This window comes from Oryctolagus cuniculus, chromosome 19 (genome assembly GCF_051225735.1).
Source record: "Oryctolagus cuniculus isolate XC-2025 breed Fujian yellow rabbit chromosome 19, ASM5122573v1, whole genome shotgun sequence".
NCBI lineage: Eukaryota > Metazoa > Chordata > Mammalia > Lagomorpha > Leporidae > Oryctolagus > Oryctolagus cuniculus.
The window spans coordinates 21,050,801-21,066,478 of record NC_142885.1 but is presented as its reverse complement, the minus strand read 5'-3'; the positions used below and the strand labels follow the sequence as shown (position 1 = coordinate 21,066,478).

The 15,678-nt window shown below is 39.4% G+C and overlaps 1 protein-coding gene across 1 annotated transcript in view; it reads left to right on the top strand.

Annotated features, from left to right (window-relative positions):
• Positions 1-510: 510 nt before the first annotated feature.
• The window catches only part of LOC149120400 (septin-14-like), a 38,058-nt gene continuing 22,890 nt past the window's right edge, over positions 511-15,678 (top strand). Inside the window, exons 1-2 of the mRNA XM_089321439.1 lie at positions 511-546; positions 5,362-5,523. Of these exons, the coding sequence (XP_089177565.1) occupies positions 526-546; positions 5,362-5,523 (183 nt within the window). The 5' untranslated portion in view covers positions 511-525. The remainder of the gene's footprint in view (positions 547-5,361; positions 5,524-15,678) is intronic.

The window sequence follows — 15,678 nt, the reverse complement described above, 5'->3', positions numbered from 1 at the left end:
TGGTGTCCCCTCCAGCCAGCAGCTGCGTGAGTTGCTGGTGATGCCCTGCCACTGCTGTGTGATTGTACCGTCCTCGCTGCTCCATGGTGTCTCTCTGCTTTCTGTAGAATTTCCACTGCACACTTCTCTCCAACTGTACCCTGCAGAATGCAGCTCCACCCTTTTCTTCTGTTATATTCCCATGGTCAAAGTCAGCACATCTTTTCCCTATTAAGCCATCTTGGATGCAGAAATTACCTTTTTATGGACATATTATTCACCTTTTCAGTCACCATAGAAACTTGTTTAGCATACATATTGTTTATTAAATGGTGAAAAACAGACTTCACATTTTATTAATCTGTTATGCTCATTATTTTTTTAGCTACCAACCAATCGTTGACTACCAAATGCTCAGTTTGAGGCCTATCTTCAAGAAGAACTGAAGATTAAACATTCCTTGAGTACCACGATTCTCGTGTCCATGTGTGCCTTTACTTCATTTCACCTACAGGACATTCTCTGAAGTCCCTTGACATAATAACAATGAAGAACATTGACAGTAAGGTGCGTGTGATAAATCATCAGCTTTTAAAGTTTAATATTTATTTTGCAATAATAAGGTATATTGAAGCATTTGCACATGAATACCTGTTATTTTGTAATATGTGGATATGTAATTTTTTCCTGTTAAAGTGTTTGTATTCATTCTCTGGCTGCTTTAATGAAATATCATAAACTGCATGGTTTAAACAATAAAAAATTATTGTGTCATGGTCCTGGAAGTTGTAAGTCCTAGATTAGAGTGTCAGTAGGTTTTGTATCTTCTGGAACCTGTTTTCTTGGCTGGCAGATGACTCCTCTCCGTTCATCATCATAGGCTTTTTCGTCTTGTGTCGCTGTGTATATCCCAGTTTCCTCTTCTAAGGGCACCAGTCAGACTGGATTTGGTCCCACTGTAGCAGCATCATGTAAATTTAATAACCTGTTTAAAGACTCTCCAGTTATAGACACATTCTGAGGTACTGGAGGCTTAGGGCTTTAACATAGGAGGAATTTTGTGGTGGCAAAACCTTAGTGTTTGGTTGATTTTAATTTTAGCTTCTTTGTAGGCAAAGTAAATATTCTATTGGCTTGGAAAATGAAAATTCAAGTCAAAAATCCACTAAGAGGGAACTTAGCTCACGATCATTTACCAATATTTTAAACATTAGATTCATTACATGATACTATAAAGAATCCTGTTTGTGCTCATCTGAAGCCACTGATAGTGTGGAACATGACACATTACTGATTGTGGCTGCAGGTTCTATCAAGGATTCAGAATAGAAGAACATTGAAGAAGCTCTTCCTTGTTGAGTAGAAGCAGCCGGGGGAAGCATGGTTCCTTCTCGCAAAAGTTTGAGACACACGATGACTTCTTTTTGCCAATATGCTTATTCTCATGGCTTTAGAAAGCTCTTGAGGAAATTTATGAGACCTATTCATTTGATTACATTTTCAGATTATGAATTTTTCATGTTTCAGGTTGAATGCATAGAAAATCATTTTATGGAATGTATAGAAAAACTAGACCATTCAACTTAGTCTTATCCCTACAGAAGGAATATAATGTTGTATATATAAAATATATAGGATTTGCTATCACTGGAAGTAGCTTTTGAATATTTGCATTATTACATACTTCTGTGACCTTGAAAAAATGTCTTGAACTTCCTGGGATTAAAGCTTGGGCATTGAGTTTAAGCTTTCTGATTTCAGCCACTTTCTAGGCTATACAGCTTGGGGACCATGAAGTCTCAGTTTTTTTCTCTGAACTGTTTGTACAGTTCTCTATAAATCTAGAATGACTTCACACAAAAAGGTTACGTGTGTATATATATAAATATAAAGATTTTTTATTTATTCAAAAGATAGAAAAGGAGAGTGAGCGAGTGAGCAAGAAAGAGAGCGAGCTTCCAGCTAGTGGTTCGCAGTTCATGCACCAAATGTCTGCAGTGGATGAGGCTGGGCCAAGCTGATGCTAGGGAGCCAGGAGTCAGGAGCCAGGAGCCATGGCTGCATTCTGGCCTCTCCTGGGGGTGTCAGGGGCCCAAGACCTTGACTCATCTGCTGCTGTCTTATCAGGCTCATTAATAAGGAGCTCAATGGGAAGCAGAGCAGCCAGAACTTGACCCAGCACTCTAATATGGGATGCTGCCATCACAGTTGGAGGCTTAGCCTGTTGCACCAAAATGTTGGCCCTCAAAACATGTAATTACATTTGCAGTATAGAGTCAACATACACATGAATAAAACTGTCACATCATCAGATTCTTTTCTGCACTCATTCCTGATAAAATATTTCTCTTCAACTTTATTCATTAGACAAGAATAAAAGTTCTAAAGCTAGATTCCCTTTATCATAAGAGCCATGGCTTTAATTATGTGTTGTTCAAGCTTGAAAAAAAATCTTTGTATGTAATCTTAGATGACATGAAGTTGAAATAAATTCTATTTCTAGTTCAGTTAAGAGCTGCCTCAATTTCCTGATTAGTAGTATATTCATAGTTGAGGACACAGTGTCTGCTAACATCAAGCCACTTTTCAGATAGAGGAAAGCCCTCCTTTTCACAAGGACCATTATATAAAGGGGCCAGCCAGTGTGTCTGTTGTCATCTTTTCCAGATTGTTTAGTTATCCTTGCTATAAATGCCTTTTCCCTCTCAAAAATGAACATCTAAGGATTGTTAATGTAGGAAATTTCCATTTCTTTCTATGTGAATGATTCATCACCATTAGGGGATGTATTTACTGACCTTTCTCATCAATACAATGCTAAATGTTTGGTTTAGGCTTGAATCTACCTTAGCATTTGTCTGCCCTTTACAATTGAAGATGTTAGGTTTAGATATCAAAACTTGGCAATTTTTAGAGAACTTTTATTTAATAAATATAAATTTCAGAAGTACAACTTTTGGATTATAGCAGTTTCCTCCCCCCCCCACCATAACCACCCTCCTACCCGCAATCCATCCCATCTCCCACTCCCTCTCCCATCCCATTATTCATTAAGAGTCATTTTTAATTATCTTTATATACAAAAGATCAACTCAGTATATACTAAGTAAAGATTTCAACAATTGCACCCACATAGGCACACTAAGTATAAAGTACTGTTTGAAGACCAGTTTTACTGCTATAGTACAACACATTAAGGACAGAGATGGTACATGGGGTGTAAGTACACAGTGATGCCTGTTGTTGATTTAATAATTGACACTTATTTTTGACAGGCAGAGTTAGACAGTGAGAGACAGAGAAAGGTCTTCCTTCCATTGGTTCACCCCCCAAATGGCTGCTACGGCCAGCGCACTGCGCCGATCTGAAGCCAGAAGCCAGGTGCTTCCTCCTGGTCTCCTATGCGGATGCAGGGTCCAAGCACTTGGGCCATCCTCCACTGCCCTGGAAGAGGGGCAACCAAGACAGAATCCAGTGCCCCACCCAGGGCTAGAACCTGGGGTGCCGGTGCCACAGGCAGAGGATTAGCCTAGTGAGCCGCAGCACCAGCAACAGTTGACACTTTTATTTATGAGTCAGTAATCATCTGAGGCTCTTGTCATAAGCTGCCAAGGCTATGGAAGGCTCTTGAGTTCACAGACTCCAACCTTATTTAGACAAGGCCATAATCAAAGTGAAAGTTCTCTCCTCCCTTCAGAGAAAGGCACCTCCTTTGATGGCCCGTTCTGACAAAATTTTGAACAACTGTGTTTTAATTTGAAGCCTTGTATTTGCCCAGTGTTTTTTTAAAGTGATTTGAGAAATCTAAAACAAAAATTATCCAATAAAACTGATGTCTGTTTGTCACATTGTGACATTGTGAAGCCATGATTTCAATATTATAACAGTAGTAAAGTATATTTTAGAATTTTGGATATTTTTACTTTCTGCAAGTTTAGCTATTTCAGTATAAATACACAGATGTGAGAATGATCATATAGTAGAACTGGGAAAAAGCTTATTTGTAAAGCTTCAACCTAAAATATGTAAATATTCAACTTTAAATGTGAAAATAATTCATTTTTGCAAATTTAAGTTAATATATTTGTTAGAAAGGTGCCCTTCACACACACACACACACACACATGCACACACATACTCATACACATTCATACACACACATGCACATTCACACACATGTACTCATACATGCACACACACAGATACACACACACACATTCACACTCAGTCATTAAACTACGGTAACCAAAAAAGTCTATTACATTCATGTGGTCTTTGGGAAACAAGCAAATCCATCTTCAAGAACATTTTCCAAAAAGATTTATTTATTTATTTGAAAGGCAGAGTTACACACACACACACACACACACACAGATCTTCCATTTGCTGGTTCACTCTCCAAATTGCCAGATCTGGGCCAGTCCAAGGCTAGGAGCCAGGAGCTTCTTCCAGGTCTTCCATGTGGGTGCAGGGGCCCAAGGACTTGGGCCATCTTCTGCTGCTTTCCCAGGCGCATTAGCAGGGAGCTGGATCAGAAGTAGAGCAGCCAGAACAAGCACCAGCACCTATATGTGATACTGGCCCCACAGGTGGAGGTTACCTGCTACACCACAGTGCTGGCCTCTCTTCAAGGACATTTATATTTATTTGACAGTAAGAAAGAGAATGCTTCTATCCACTGGTTCACTCCCCAGATGGCTGCAATGACCAGGGCTGAGTCAGGCAGAAGCCAGGAGCCTGGAATTTCTTCCAGGTCTCCCACGTGGGTGGCAGGGGCCCAAGTACTTGGACCGTTCTCTGCTGCTTCCCCAGGCAGACTGTCTGGGAGCTGGATGGGAAGCAGAGCAGCCTGGACCAGTGCTCCAGTATGGGATGTCTGCATCAGCTTAACCCATTGTACCACAATGCTGGCCTCTGTCTGCAAGGACATTTAGGTCGGGCACAGATAGGTGAAGATGAGACCCTGATTAGGATGTCTTTATGGAGAAGGTGCTGTGCACGAATGAGAGCTATGACATCAAAATCCTCTTCCCCAATTGTGTTGAAAGGTTTCTTCTGACTTTTGTCACTCAGTCTAATAAGAAATAAAATTGATAATGAAATAGATGGTCTGTTTCATAGTATAGCTTACATTTCACTAACTCAAAATGTGTTGGGAGTGAGAGAGACTTTTAGGAGAAAAACAACATTCTAAACAAATTATAAAAGATGAATATTAAAAGGTACTAATGATTTTTGAAAAATATTTGGAAGGAAGATATGATAACCAGAGTTCCATCTGGTTACACAAATTTATTCTCAGAGGTTGTGAGACTTTTTGAAAACTACAAGATAAACAACAAATCATTAGAGGTGAAATTTGTTTGTCTTTCTTCTTAATAGGTGAACATTATACCATTGATTGCCAAAGCAGATACGATTTCTAAGAGTGATTTACCGAAGTTTAAGAGTAGGATTATGAGTGAGTTGAGCAGCAATGGCATCCAAATATACCGCTTCCCAACAGATGATGAAACTACGGCTCAGGTGAACGCCTCCATGAATGTAAGCTTCTGTTTAGTTGTTTTACATGTGAGAATGAAGATACCATTTATAAGTAGCAATATTAGTCATATGTTTCATTTGTATCTGACAAAAACAAGATTAATAATGTGTTTTCCCCAAAATCCAGTGCAAGGAGACATTTTCTTGACCTTGAAAATGTTTTCCAAGAATCAGTACTTTCTTACGGCTTCATTTAATCTTAATTCCCATATTCAAAGATACATGTAACCATCATATGATAATATGGACATTTTGATGATATTAATTCTTCTAATTCACCAATATACAAGTTTTTTCCCCATATTTTGGTGTCATTTTTTTCAGTAATGTTTTTTTTTTTTTTTTTTTTACTTTTTAATAAAAAGTTTTATTTAATAAATATAAGTTTGAAAGTACAACTTTTGGATTATAGTGGTTTTACCCCCATAAGAACCCTCCTACCCACAAACCATCCCATCTCCTACTACTTCTCCCATCCCATTATTCATTTTTTTTGATTTTTTAACTTTTATTTAATGAATATAAATTTCCAAAGTACGACTTATAGATTACAATGGCTTCCCCCCCCAATACCGTCCCTCCCACCCACAACCTTCCCCTTTCCCAAACTCTCTCCCCTTCCATTCACATCAAGATTCATTTTCGATTATCTTAATATACAGAAGATCAGCTTAGTATACATTAAGTAAAGATTTCAACAGTTTGCTCCCACACAGAAACATAAAGTGAAAAATAATAGATGATTTTTTAAATGATGATGAAATCAGATCAGACCTATTGTCATGTTTAATCCCAGTGAGAGTCAAGTTGGGAATTGATAATTTCTTTCTTTTTTTTTTTTTACAGAAGATAAGTTTAGTATACATTAAGTAAAGATTTCAACAGTTTGCACCCCCATAGAAACACAAAGTGAAATATACTGTTTGAGTACTCGTTATAGCACCAAATCCCAATGTACAGCACATTAAGGACAGAGATCCTACATGAGGAGCAAGTGCACAGTGACTCCTGTTGTTGACTTTACCAATTGACACTCCTGTCTATGGCATCAGTAATCTCCCTATGCTCCAGTCATGAGTTTCCAAGGCTATGGAAGCCCTCTGAGTTCTCCGACTCTTATCTTGTTTAGACAAGGTCATAGTCAAAGTGGAGGTTCTCTCCTCCCTTCAGGGAAAGGTACCTCCTTCTTTGAAGACCTGTTCTTTCCACTGGGATCTTACTCACAGAGATCTTTCATTTAGGTTTTTTTTGTTGTTGTTGTTTGTTTTTTTTTTTCTTTTGCCAGAGTGCCTTGGCTTTCCATGCCTGAAATACTCTCATGGGCTTTTCAGCCAGATCTGAATGCCTTTAGGGCTGATTCTGAGGTCAGAGTGCTGTTTAGGACATCCACCATTCTATGAGTCTGCTGAGTATCTCGCTTCCCATGTTGGATCACTCTCCCCTTTATTTATTCTATCAGTTAGTATTAGCAGGTACTAGACTTGTTTATGTGCTCCCTTTGACTCTTAGACCTTTCATTATGATCAATTGTGAACTGAAATTGATCACTTGGAATAGTGAGATGGCATTGGTACATGCCACCTTGATGGGATTGAATTGGAATCCCTGGTATGTTTCTAACTCTACCATTTGGGGCAAGTCAGCTTGAGCATGTCCCAAATTATACATCTCTTCCCTCTCTTATTCCCACTCTTATATTTAAAAGGGATCACATTTCAGTTAATTTTCAACACTTAAGAATAACTGTGTATTAATTACAGAATTAAACCAGTCATATTAAGTAGAACAGACAAAAAAAAACTACTAAGAGGGATAAAGTATTAAGTTGTTCATTAACAGTCAGGGCTATGCTGATCAAGTCACCGTTTCTCAGTGTCCATTTCACTTCAGGAAGTTTCCTTTTTGGTGTTCAGTCAGTTGTCACCGATCAGGGAGAACATATGGTATTTGTCCCTTTGGGACTGGCTTACTTCACTCAGCATGATGTGTTCCAGATTCCTCCATTTTGTTGCAAATGACTGGATTTCATTGTTTCTTACTGCGGTATAGTATTCTTTTTTTTTTTTTTAACTTTTATTTAATGAATATACGTTTCCAAAGTACGAATAATGGATTACTATGGCTTCCCCCCCATACCGTCCCTCCCACCCACAACCCTCCTCTTTCCCACTCCCTCTCCCCTTCCATTCACATCAAGATTCATTTTCGATTATCTTAATATACAGAAGATCAGCTTAGTATACATTAAGTAAGGATTTCAACAGTTTGCTCCCACACAGAAACATAAAGTGAAAAATAATAGATGATTTTTTTTTAAATGATGATGAAATCAGATCAGACCTATTGTCATGTTTAATCCCAGTGAGAGTCAAGTTGGGAGTTGATAGTTTCTTTTTTTTTTTTTTTTTTTTTTTTTTTTTTTTTACAGAGGATCAGTTTAGTATGCATTAAGTAAGGATTTCAACAGTTTGCACCCCCATAGAAACACAAAGTGAAATATATTATTTGAGTACTCGTTATAGCATTAAATCTCAATGCACAGCACATTAAGGACAGAGATCCTACATGAGGAGTAAGTGCACAGTGACTCCTGTTGTTGACTTTACCAATTGACACTCCTGTCTATGGCATCAGTAATCTCCCTCTGCTCCAGTCATGAGTTTCCAAGGCTATGGAAGCCCCTTGAGTTCTCCGACTCTTATCTTGTTTAGACAAGGTCATAGTCAAAGTGGAGGTTCTCTCCTCCCTTCAGAGAAAGGTACCTCCTTCTTTGAAGACCTGTTCTTTCCACTGAGATCTCACTCACAGAGATCTTTTTCCAGAGTGTCTTGGCTTTCCATGCCTGAAATACTCTCATGGGCATTTCAGCCAGATCTGAATGCCTTTAGGGCTGATTCTGAGGCCAGAGTGCTATTTAGGGCATCTGCCATTCTATGAGTCTGCTGAGTATCTCGCTTCCCATGTTGGATCACTCTCCCCTTTATTTATTCTATCGGTTAGTGTTAGCAGGTACTAGACTTGCTTATGTGCTCCCTTTGACTCTTAGTCCTTTCATTATGATCAATTGCGAACTGAAATTGATCACTTGGACTAGTGAGATGGCATTGGTACATGCCACCTTGATGGGATTAAATTGGAGTCCCCTGGTATGTTTCTAACTCTACCATTTGGGGCAAGTCAGCTTGAGCATGTCCCAAATTATATATCTCTTCCCTCTCTTATTCCCACTCTTATGTTTAACAGGGATCACATTTCAGTTAAATTTCAACACTTAAGAATAACTGTGTATTAATTACAGAATTAAATCAGTCATATTAAGTAGAACAGACAAAAAAACTACTAAGAGGGATAATGTATTAAGTTGTTCATTAACAGTCAGGGCTATGCTGATCAAGTCACCATTTCCCATAGTGTCCCTTTCACTTCAACAAGTTTCCTTTTTGGTGTTCAGTCAGTTGTCACCGATCAGGGAGAACATATGGTATTTGTCCCTTTGGGACTGGCTTATTTCACTCAGCATGATGTGTTCCAGATTCCTCCATTTTGTTGCAAATGACTGGATTTCGTTGTTTCTTACTGCAGTATAGTATTCTAAAGAGTACATATCCCATAATTTCTTTATCCAATCTACCGTTGATGGGCATTTAGGTTGGTTCCAGGTCTTAGCTATTGTGAATTGAGCTGCAATAAACATTAGGCTGCAGACCGCTTTTTTGTTTGCCAATTTAAATTCCTTTGGGTAAATTCCAAGGAGTGGGATGGCTGGGTGGAACGGTAGGGTTATCTTCAGGTTTCTGAGGAATCTCCAGACTGATTTCCATAGTGGCTTGACCAGTTTGCATTCCCACCAACAGTGGGTTAGTGTCCCTTTTTCCCCACATCCTCGCCAGCATCTGTTGTTGGTAGATTTCTGAATGTGAGCCATTCTAACCGGGGTGAGGTGGAACCTCATTGTGGTTTTGATTTGCATTTCTCTGATTGCTAATGACCTTGAACATTTTTTCATGTGCCTGTTGGCCATTTGGATTTCCTCTTTTGAAAAATGTCTATTGAGGTCCTTGGCCCATCTCTTAATTGGGTTGTTGGTTTTGTTTTTGTGGAGTTTCTTGATCTCTTTGTAGATTCTGGTTATTAACCCTTTATCTGTTGCATAGTTTGCAAATATTTTTTCCCATTCTGACGGTTGTCTCTTCACTCTCCTGACTGTTTCTTTTGCAGTACAGAAACTTCTCAATTTGATGCAATCCCAATAGTTAATTTTGGCTTTGACTGCCTGTGCCTCCCGGGTCTTTTCCAGAAACTCTTTGCCTGTGCCAATATCTTGAAGGGTTTCTCCAATGTTCTCTAGTAACTTGATGGTGTCAGGTCGTAGATTTAGGTCTTTAATCCATGTTGAGTGGATTTTTGTGTAAGGTGTAAGGTAGGGGTCTTGCTTCATGATTCTGCACGTGGAAATCCAATTTTCCCAGCACCATTTATTGAATAGACTGTCCTTGCTCAAGGAATTAGTTTTAGATCCTTGATCAAATATAAGTTGGCTGTAGATGTTTGGGTTGATTTCTGGTATTTCAATTCTGTTCCATTGGTCTATCCTTCTGTTTCTGTACCAGTACCATGCTGTTTTGATTACAACTGCCCTGTAGTATGTCCTGAAATCTGGTATTGTGATGCCTCCGGCTTTGTTTTTGTTGTACAAGATTGCTTTAGCTATCCGAGGTCTCTTGTGCCTCCATATAAATTTCAGCACCAATTTTTCCAGATCTGAGAAGAAGGTCTTCGGTATCTTGATTGGTATTGCATTGAATCTATAAATTGCTTTTGGGAGAATGGACATTTTGATGATATTGATTCTTCCAATCCATGAGCATGGAAGATTTTTCCATTTCTTGGTATCCTCTTCTATTTCTTTCTTTAAGGTTTTGTAATTTTCATCGTAGAGATCTTTAACGTCCTTGGTTAAGTTTATTCCAAGGTATTTGATTGTTTTTGTAGCTATTGTGAATGGGATTGATCTTAGAAGTTCTTCCTCAGCCATGGCATTGTCTGTGTATACAAAGGCTGTTGATTTTTGTGCATTGATTTTATACCCTGCTACTTTGCCAAACTCTTCTATGAGTTCCAATAGTCTCTTGGTAGAGTTCTTTGGGTCCCCTAAATAAAGAATCATGTCATCTGCAAAGAGGGATAGTTTGAGTTCTTCCTTCCCAATTTGTATCCCTTTAATTTCTTTTTCTTGCCTAATAGCTCTGGCTAGAACCTCCAGAACTATATTGAATAGCAGTGGTGAGAGTGGACATCCCTGTCTGGTCCCAGATCTCAGTGGAAATGCTTCCAACTTTTCCCCATTCAATAGGATGTTGGCTGTGGGTTTTTCATAGATTGCTTTGATTGTATTGAGGAATGTTCCTTCCAAACCCAGTTTGCTTAGAGTTTTCATCATCAACGGGTGTTGTATTTTATCAAATGCTTTCTCGGCATCTATTGAGAGAATCATATGGTTTTTCTTCTGCAGTCTGTTAATGTGGTGTATCACATTGATTGTCTTGCGCACATTAAACCATCCCTGCATACCAGGGATAAATCCCACTTGGTCTGGGTGAATGATCTTTCTGATGTGTTGTTGCATTCTATTGGCGAGAATTTTATTGAGGATTTTTGCATCTATGTTCATCAGGGATATTGGTCTGTAATTCTCTTTCAGTGCTGCATCTTTTCCTGGCTTAGGAATTAAGGTGATGCTGGCTTCATAGAAAGAATTTGGGAGGATTCCCTCTTCTTCAATTGTTCTGAATAGTTTGAGAAGAATTGGAGTTAGTTCTTCTTTAAATGTCTGGTAGAATTCAGCAGTGAATCCATCTGGTCCTGGGCTTTTCTTTGTTGGGAGGGCCTTTATTACTGTTTCAATTTCTGTCTCAGTTATGGGTCTGTTTAGGTTTTCGATGTCTTCCTGGTTCAATTTAGGTAGGTTGCATGTGTCCAGGAATCTATCCATTTCTGATAGGTTTCCCTGTTTGCTGGCATACAAGTCCTTGTAGTAATTTCTGATGATTCTTTTTATTTCTGTGGTGTCTGTTGTTACATTTCCTTTTTCATCTCTGATTTTATTGATTTGGGTCTTTTCTCTTCTTTTTTTAGTTAGTTGGGCCAATGGGGTGTCAATTTTGTTTATTTTTTCAAAAAACCAGCTCCTCGTTTGGCTGATTTTTTGTAATGTTTTTCTTGATTCAATCCTGTTGATTTCTTCTCTGATTTTAATTATTTCTCTTCTCCTACTAGATTTGGGTCTGGTTTGCTGTAGGTTTTCTAGATCCTTGAGGTGAATAGAAAGCTCATCTATTTGGTGCCTTTCCAATTTCTTGATGTAGGCACCTATTGATATAAACTTTCCTCTTAACACTGCTTTTGCTGCGTCCCATAAGTTTTGGTATGTTGTGCTGTTATCCTCATTTACTTCCAGAAAGTTTTTGATTTCTCTTTTGATTTCTTCTATGACCCATTGTTCATTCAGGAGCATGTTGTTCAATCTCCATGTGTTTGCGTATGCTCTAGGGATTCCTGAGTTGCTAATTTCCAACTTCATTCCTTTATGGTCTGAGAAGCTGCATGGTATGATTCTAATTCTTTTGAATTTGCTGAGACTTGCTTTATGGCCTAGTATGTGGTCAATCCTAGAGAAGGTTCCATGTACTGCTGAGAAGAATGTATAATCTTTAGCTGTAGGATTGAAAGTTCTGTATATATCTGTTAGATCCATTTGGGCTATAGTGTCGTTTAAATCTACTGTATCCTTGTTGATCTTCTGTCCTATTGATCTGTCTATTTCTGAGAGTGGAGTATTGAAGTCCCCCAGTACTATTGTATTGGGGTCTAAGTCTCCCTTTAAGTCCGTTAACAAATCTTTTAGATAAACTGGTGCCCTGTAGTTAGGTGCATATACATTGATAATTGTTATATCTTCCTGTTGAATTGATCCCTTAATCATTATGTAGTGTCTCTCTTTGTCTCTCTTAATGGTTTTTGTGGTAAAGTTTATGGTGTCTGATATTAAGATGGCTACGCCCGCTCTTTTTTCATTTCTGTTGGCATGGTATATCTTTTTCCAGCCTTTCACTTTCAGTCTGTATGGATCTTTGTTGGAAAGATGTGTTTCTTGTAAGCAGCAAATAGATGGGTTTTGTTCCTTAACCCAATCAGCCAATCGGTGTCTTTTAACTGGACAGTTCAGGCCATTCACGTTCAATGTGACTAATGATAAGTGGTAACTTTGCCCTGCCATTTACCAAAGATAAGTTCTAATATATGCTTTGAATTCCCTGTGATCTTTTGCTGTGAGCTTTCCTTCCTTGGTTTCCTTCCTTTACCTTCTTTCATATTGATGACCCTGTTTCTTTGTTTCTGTGTGTAACACATCTTTAAGCATCTTTTGCAGGGCTGGATGAGTGGCAACAAATTCTTTCAATTTCTGTTTGCTATGAAAAGTCTTTATTTCACCTTCATTCACAAATGATAGCTTTGCAGGATATAATATTCTGGGCTGGCAGTTGTTCTCTCTTAGTACCTGGGCTATATCTCGCCATTCCCTCCTAGCTTGTAGAGTTTCTGATGAGAAGTCAGCTGTGAGTCTGATTGGAGATCCTCTGAGAGTAATCTGACGTTTCTCTCTTGCACATTTTAGGATCTTTTCTTTATGTTTCACTGTGGAGAGTTTAATTACAACGTGCCGTGGTGAGGGTCTCTTTTGGTCGTGTTTATTAGGGGTTCTGTGAGCTTCCTGTACTAGGATTTCTCTGTCCTTCTCCAAACCTGGGAAATTTTCTGCTAATATCTCACTAAAAAGGCCTTCTAATCCTTTCTCCCTCTCCATGCCTTCAGGAACTCCTAGAACCCGAATGTTGGGTTTTTTAATAGTATCCTGAAGATTCCCGACAATATGTTTTAGATTCCTAATTTCCTCTTCTTTTCTTTGGTCTGACTGTATCCTTTCCTGTTCTCTGTCTTCTAAGTCCGATATTCTCTCTTCTGCTTCTCCCATTCTGTTTGTAAGGCTCTCTATTGTGTTTTTCATTTGATCTATTGAATTCTTCACTTCAGTCACTATCCCAGTTTCCTGTTGTACTAGTTGTTTCATTTCATTTTGATTCCTCCTTAATATTTCATTTTCACGAGAGAGATTTTCTATCTTGTCCATTAAGGATTTCTGTAGTTCAAGAATTTGTTTTTGAGAACTTCTTAATGTTCTTATCAATTTTTTGAGATCTGCTTCTTGCATTTCTTCTATGTCATCATCCTCATAATCTTGAATTGGGGTGTCTTTTTCATTTGAGGGCTTCATGGTGACTTCCTTGTTTTTATTACCTTGGTTTTTGCGTTTGTTATTTGTCATATTGGAGATATTTGGTTTCTTCACTGTGGTGCTTTTTCTTGTTATACTATGACTCTAGATTAAGTGGACTATCTGTTTTTGATGGAGCCTTAGGGCTTGAGATGGGTGTGGCCTGAGAGCTCTGTTTGGTGTGCCAAAGGTGACACTCCCAGGTTAGGCGTGGTAAACCTCTCTCTCTCTCTCTCTCTCTCTCTTTTTTTTTTGATTCAACAGGGAAGTTATTCTGCACCGCTGAACAAAGTTGGAGGTAGTTAGCAGGCAAATGATATACCCACAGGAGCCAGAGATCAGAAGCTCTTTCCCAAGGACCACACAGGGAATCTGTTCGGCCCTTAGAGTGGGCTCAAATTCTCCTTCAGTCTCCCACTGGGTTGCCAAAGTTACGGAATTGTAGCGTCTCTGGAGAGTGCTCACGTGAATTCCGTGAGTTCTCTCCCCCACCGTCTCTTTTTTCCCAGTCTCCGTTCAGTAGCACCATAAATTTACTAAGTCCTAATCTCCTGTTAATTCGCCCCACCCAGAGTCAGGTTTTACTGCTAGGCTCAGGGCCGGTGCAGACCTGAGGTCGCTCTGCTTATGACGTATGTCCAAGATGGCGCCTGCTCTTTGTCTTGCTCGCCCTTGAGAGGTGAGCGGAGAGAGAGAAACCCGTGTCCATACCAGTCACCTTTTTTTTTTTTTCCCTCTCTCTCTCTTCCAGTTAGCTTGGTGAAGTCCCCCCCGCCCCGGGGGTCGTTCCCTCTAGTCTCCTCTCTCCGCTTGCCTGCCGGTGTCTGGGGTTATTGAGGTTCGGCTCACCTCGCGTTCCAGCGCTGGTGTGTTGAGTCTGCCGCTGATGTCCCGAACTGTGGGCTCCCACGCTCTCCACACAGGTCTGCTCCCCTTCCAGCGCCGATGTGTGGACTCGGAGCCCTGGACTTCCCAAGTCTCCCCGCTGTTGCACTCCCCTTCGAGCTCTTGCGCGCAGACCCTGCAGCTTGCGCAGCTCAGTCCCGTGGCTCGGCTTCCGCGGCTCAGTCCCGCGGCTCGGTCCTGCGGTTCGGCTTTCCCGCGCGGTGGGCGACCTTGTTCTCCCAGTAGGTCCTCCGATTCACGCCCACTGGATCCAGAAGGGTTTTGTCTGCAATATTTTCCTGGTTCTTTTTTCTGAGGCTACCGTAACTCCCCTTTTATTAAACTAAATTTTCCCGGACTATCGGTGCGCGCCCTCACTATTCCGCCATCTTGGCTCCGCCCTCTCAGTAATGTTTTGTAATTTTCATTGTAGAGATATTTCCCATCCATTACTAAATTTATTCCTGGTGTTTACATTTTTTTGTAAATATTGTGAATAGTGTTGAACTTACAAATTCTCAGTCATGCCATTGTTTGTGTATACAAAGGCTTTTCTTTTTTGTGAGCATCTTATTGCTGATTCAGTCTCTGTTTTGTTTATTGGTCTATTTAAGTTTTCTATGTCTTCATGACTCAATTTGGTAGATTGAATGTGTCCAGAAATCCATCCATTTCTTCTAGGTTTTCCAATTTGTTGGCATAGACCTGTTTGTAGTAATTCTTTTTGATTCATTTTGTTTCAATGCTATACAATCTAACACCTTATTTTTTGTCTCTGATTTTATTAATTTGGGTCTTCTCCCTTTTTCTGATAAGTTGGGCCAATGGTGTATCAATTTTGCTTTTTTTTTTCTAAATCCAGCTCTGCAATTCACTGTTCTTTTGTTATGTTTATTTCAACTTTATTTCTTCTCTACTTTTAATTATTTTTCCCTCCT